Source organism: Patiria miniata, unplaced genomic scaffold (assembly GCF_015706575.1).
Source record: "Patiria miniata isolate m_02_andy unplaced genomic scaffold, ASM1570657v1 HiC_scaffold_13, whole genome shotgun sequence".
Classification (NCBI taxonomy): domain Eukaryota; kingdom Metazoa; phylum Echinodermata; class Asteroidea; order Valvatida; family Asterinidae; genus Patiria; species Patiria miniata.
The window spans coordinates 17,669,435-17,672,581 of record NW_024037051.1 but is presented as its reverse complement, the minus strand read 5'-3'; the positions used below and the strand labels follow the sequence as shown (position 1 = coordinate 17,672,581).

Sequence of the window (3,147 nt, the reverse complement as noted above, 5' to 3'; positions counted from 1 at the left end):
CGAAACAATGAATTCCAGAGAACCCAATCTCTGTTCTGTTGACAGGCCAGCTTCTGGTATCTCAGCTGTCCTCTCCACACCACTCGTTCGGTCCTCTTTCACATGGCTATTGATGGATGTATATGTATTAGTGTTAAGTGGGCTCTTCCCTGTTAAACCCGCCGACTGCCCTACATCCGCAGGTTTTGTCCGTTTAACATAGGCTGAGTGGTGGGGGCCTGCTGCTGCTGTGGTTGCTCACTGTGGTTAAGCTGGGGGCAATTTCTTGCTAGATGTCGGCGATCTCCACAGTTGAAACATCCAGTATATGGGGGTTTGCCCGATTGGGGCTGACGGGTGGGCTGATGTTGGAAAACAGCACCCTCTAGTCGTGCAAGGCGTTGACCATGTTGGCGTTGCTCCTGGAGAACTCTGTCTAAGGCCTCCATCTGACCACGATGCATCCCTTCATCTCCTCCAGTTGTTGCGTCATGAGTTGCTGGATTATCGGAGTGTTGGGGTCGTTTGGCCCGAGTGGGACCGGGACAACCTCCTTCACGGGTTGGGCTGGCCCCTTTACGTCTTTACCCAGGGCCTTAACTTGGGGCAGGCTTTGAGCCACCTCGCTCATTGAGAAGGACGTCTGCTGTCGTCTGAGGTCTGCTGCCTGCCTCTCCTCTTCTTCAATAATGTGAAGTTCCCGGCGCACGTCCCGGAAGGCCATAAACCTCGGTTGCATCGGCGCCAATCTCTGCTTGTAGTGTAGGTTCTTCAAACCCACCATGAACTGGGTTGCCAACATCTTGTCTCGGCTCTCTTCCTCGGACTTCTGTCCCCGGCGCCGCCTCGTCTCTTCAACCTCCCTCAAGGTCGATTCCAATCCAATGGCGAACTCCATTGGGGTTTCGTTTCCCCGCTGCACCCTGGCGTAAAATTTGGCCACGGGAGACAGGGCACTTTTGTCTTCCCCGTATTCTTCCAGCAGCTCGACGAAGGCTTTCTCCGCGTCTAGACCCTCTGGTGTCCTACTCTCAAGGTTCAGCAGCACATCTCTCGCTTTTCCTCCTGTGTGTCTGACAGCCTCATGAAACTGGAGGATCCCTGGGGCTGTTCCCTTGCATCCAAGGAGGAACCGCATATCCCGGATCCAGTCCTCCAGTCGGGGGCCGTGTCGCTCCTTCCCGCTAAATGTTGGCACGCTCTTGACCTGATGCGTGGTCAACATCCTTGGAGCTCCCTGTCCTCTCTGCTCTGCCGCGGTGTGGAGTGGATCTAGACCAGCAAGACGTAGAGGGGACACTCCTTCTGATGGAGGAACCAAATGTGGGTACTGACGGTGTGCTCCTTCCATGTTCGGTGATTGACCAAGCCCAGGAGTAACTGCGTATGTTGTCTGGGGCGTCAGTTGCGGAGGGGTATCCGATATCAGGTGAGCTGTTCGGTGCTGGTTCGGCGTCTGCGTCATTGCAATCAATATACTCCCAACTCTCGACACTGTATTGGTTTTCCCTAACTATGACCTGTCTCTATGTCCTACCTTAAAAATTCCTGGCTAAGTTATATAAAAAAAACAGTGCACTAGTACCCGGATTCTCCACCTAAAAGAAAAAAATGTAACCCAGAAAAATGGAACAAAGGAATTGGACCTAGGATCTCTAGAAAATCGCGAGGAAAATTAAGTTGGCAAAGAGACAGAGATTCAAGAGCTATCACTGGAACGCATTATTTAATTCTCCTGAACGACAATAAAAAAAAAAACTAAACCAAAAATAAAATTATGAGACTCGAAGAACAACTGATTTTGTACCTGACACTCGACCAACCTTGATGTTCTCCTAACCAAACAAATGTAAATGACCTTTGACTTTCCCTAAAGATAAAAAACTGCTATGAACCAAAAAAACTCAGTATAATGATCACAACTGAAACTAAATAAATGAAGCAAAAATAGACTAAAAAAATCTAAAATGACACGAACCAATAGACAAAAAACAACTCAATCACTTCAAGCCATAAACCAACCAAAAACCATAAACCAGATAAAAAATAAAGAAACCAACAACTAAAACCTAGAACGAAGATTTAAAATTAAAACCAACAATAAAAAACCTAAGATTTAAAACCAACTAAAATTAAAACCAATACAGCATCAAAAGAAGGTCATAAATCGAAAACAACAGCTTAAACAACCTGTAGAAATAAAAATAAAAACGTAAAGTAAGTATAGAATAAATGAGTACATTATAAATCCTAATAATAACTAGGCCAACCTAAAACAGGTGCTCTTTTCTGGCAATACCACACACTCATCCTTATCAATGCGATTAAGAACTTCTGGCTACTGCATAAACAATCAACAGTGCTGAGTTGCCACAAGCATAGTTATGTGTGCTCCAGGTAACAACACTAACTTTCTTGTGCATACTAATGAGTCTTGCCTTGTCCATGTGCTTATCTCCAAGGTCATCTACTAGGCTCTGTGGCCAAATCCAGCCACCCAGGCTGTCAGCTAGAGACTTTACAAGTCACTTAGCACTTCTTGCATACGTACACTGGGGAACCACTATGCCTTAATTATTACCACAAAACATACAAAGCATGTCATCAACCAACTGCTCAGTGGACTAGGCAAAGTCTAAGGCCCTGTTATCTTAACTGGTGGTCAACCTGATAAAAATAAGACACTGTGGCTGGCAATGTCCCTTCAGTAAAGTAAAGAAATGCATCATACATGTGCACAAGTAGGGACTCATTATACAGAATAAATGACAAGTGAAGGATTTACTTCCAACTATCTAAATTCTAACACTATTGGTTAAATAAAAAATCCAGCTATGTAAAAGATGAAATACACCTGTACAAAACTTAAAAGATCACTTGTTTTCTTCTCAAGTTCTCATACGACGAAAAAGTAAAGTTGTAAACCATGGGACTAACCATCGGATACGACATACATGTAGTATAATGCACAAAAATACATCGCGCAAAAGTAACTCTCTTGTGAATCAATCTTAAACTCCAAGTGTACTTGAACTTCACACTCCGTATAACAAGAAAAGAACGAGGAAATTTCAATCTCAGGCCACAAGAACAAAAGTACCAATCGGATCACTAAATATTTATCTATTAAATGTACTTTCACTTCTTAGTTAACAAAACAACAAAAAC

The 3,147-nt window shown here is 44.2% G+C and overlaps 1 protein-coding gene across 1 annotated transcript; it reads right to left on the bottom strand.

Moving 5' to 3' along the window:
• Window positions 1–415: 415 nt before the first annotated feature.
• Window positions 416–1,696, bottom strand: LOC119719012. Its single transcript, XM_038188369.1, has one exon. It carries the CDS (start codon window positions 1,442–1,444, stop codon window positions 416–418), a length of 1,029 nt encoding a protein of 342 aa, XP_038044297.1. The 5' UTR covers window positions 1,445–1,696.
• Between the last annotated feature and the right edge of the window lie 1,451 nt (window positions 1,697–3,147).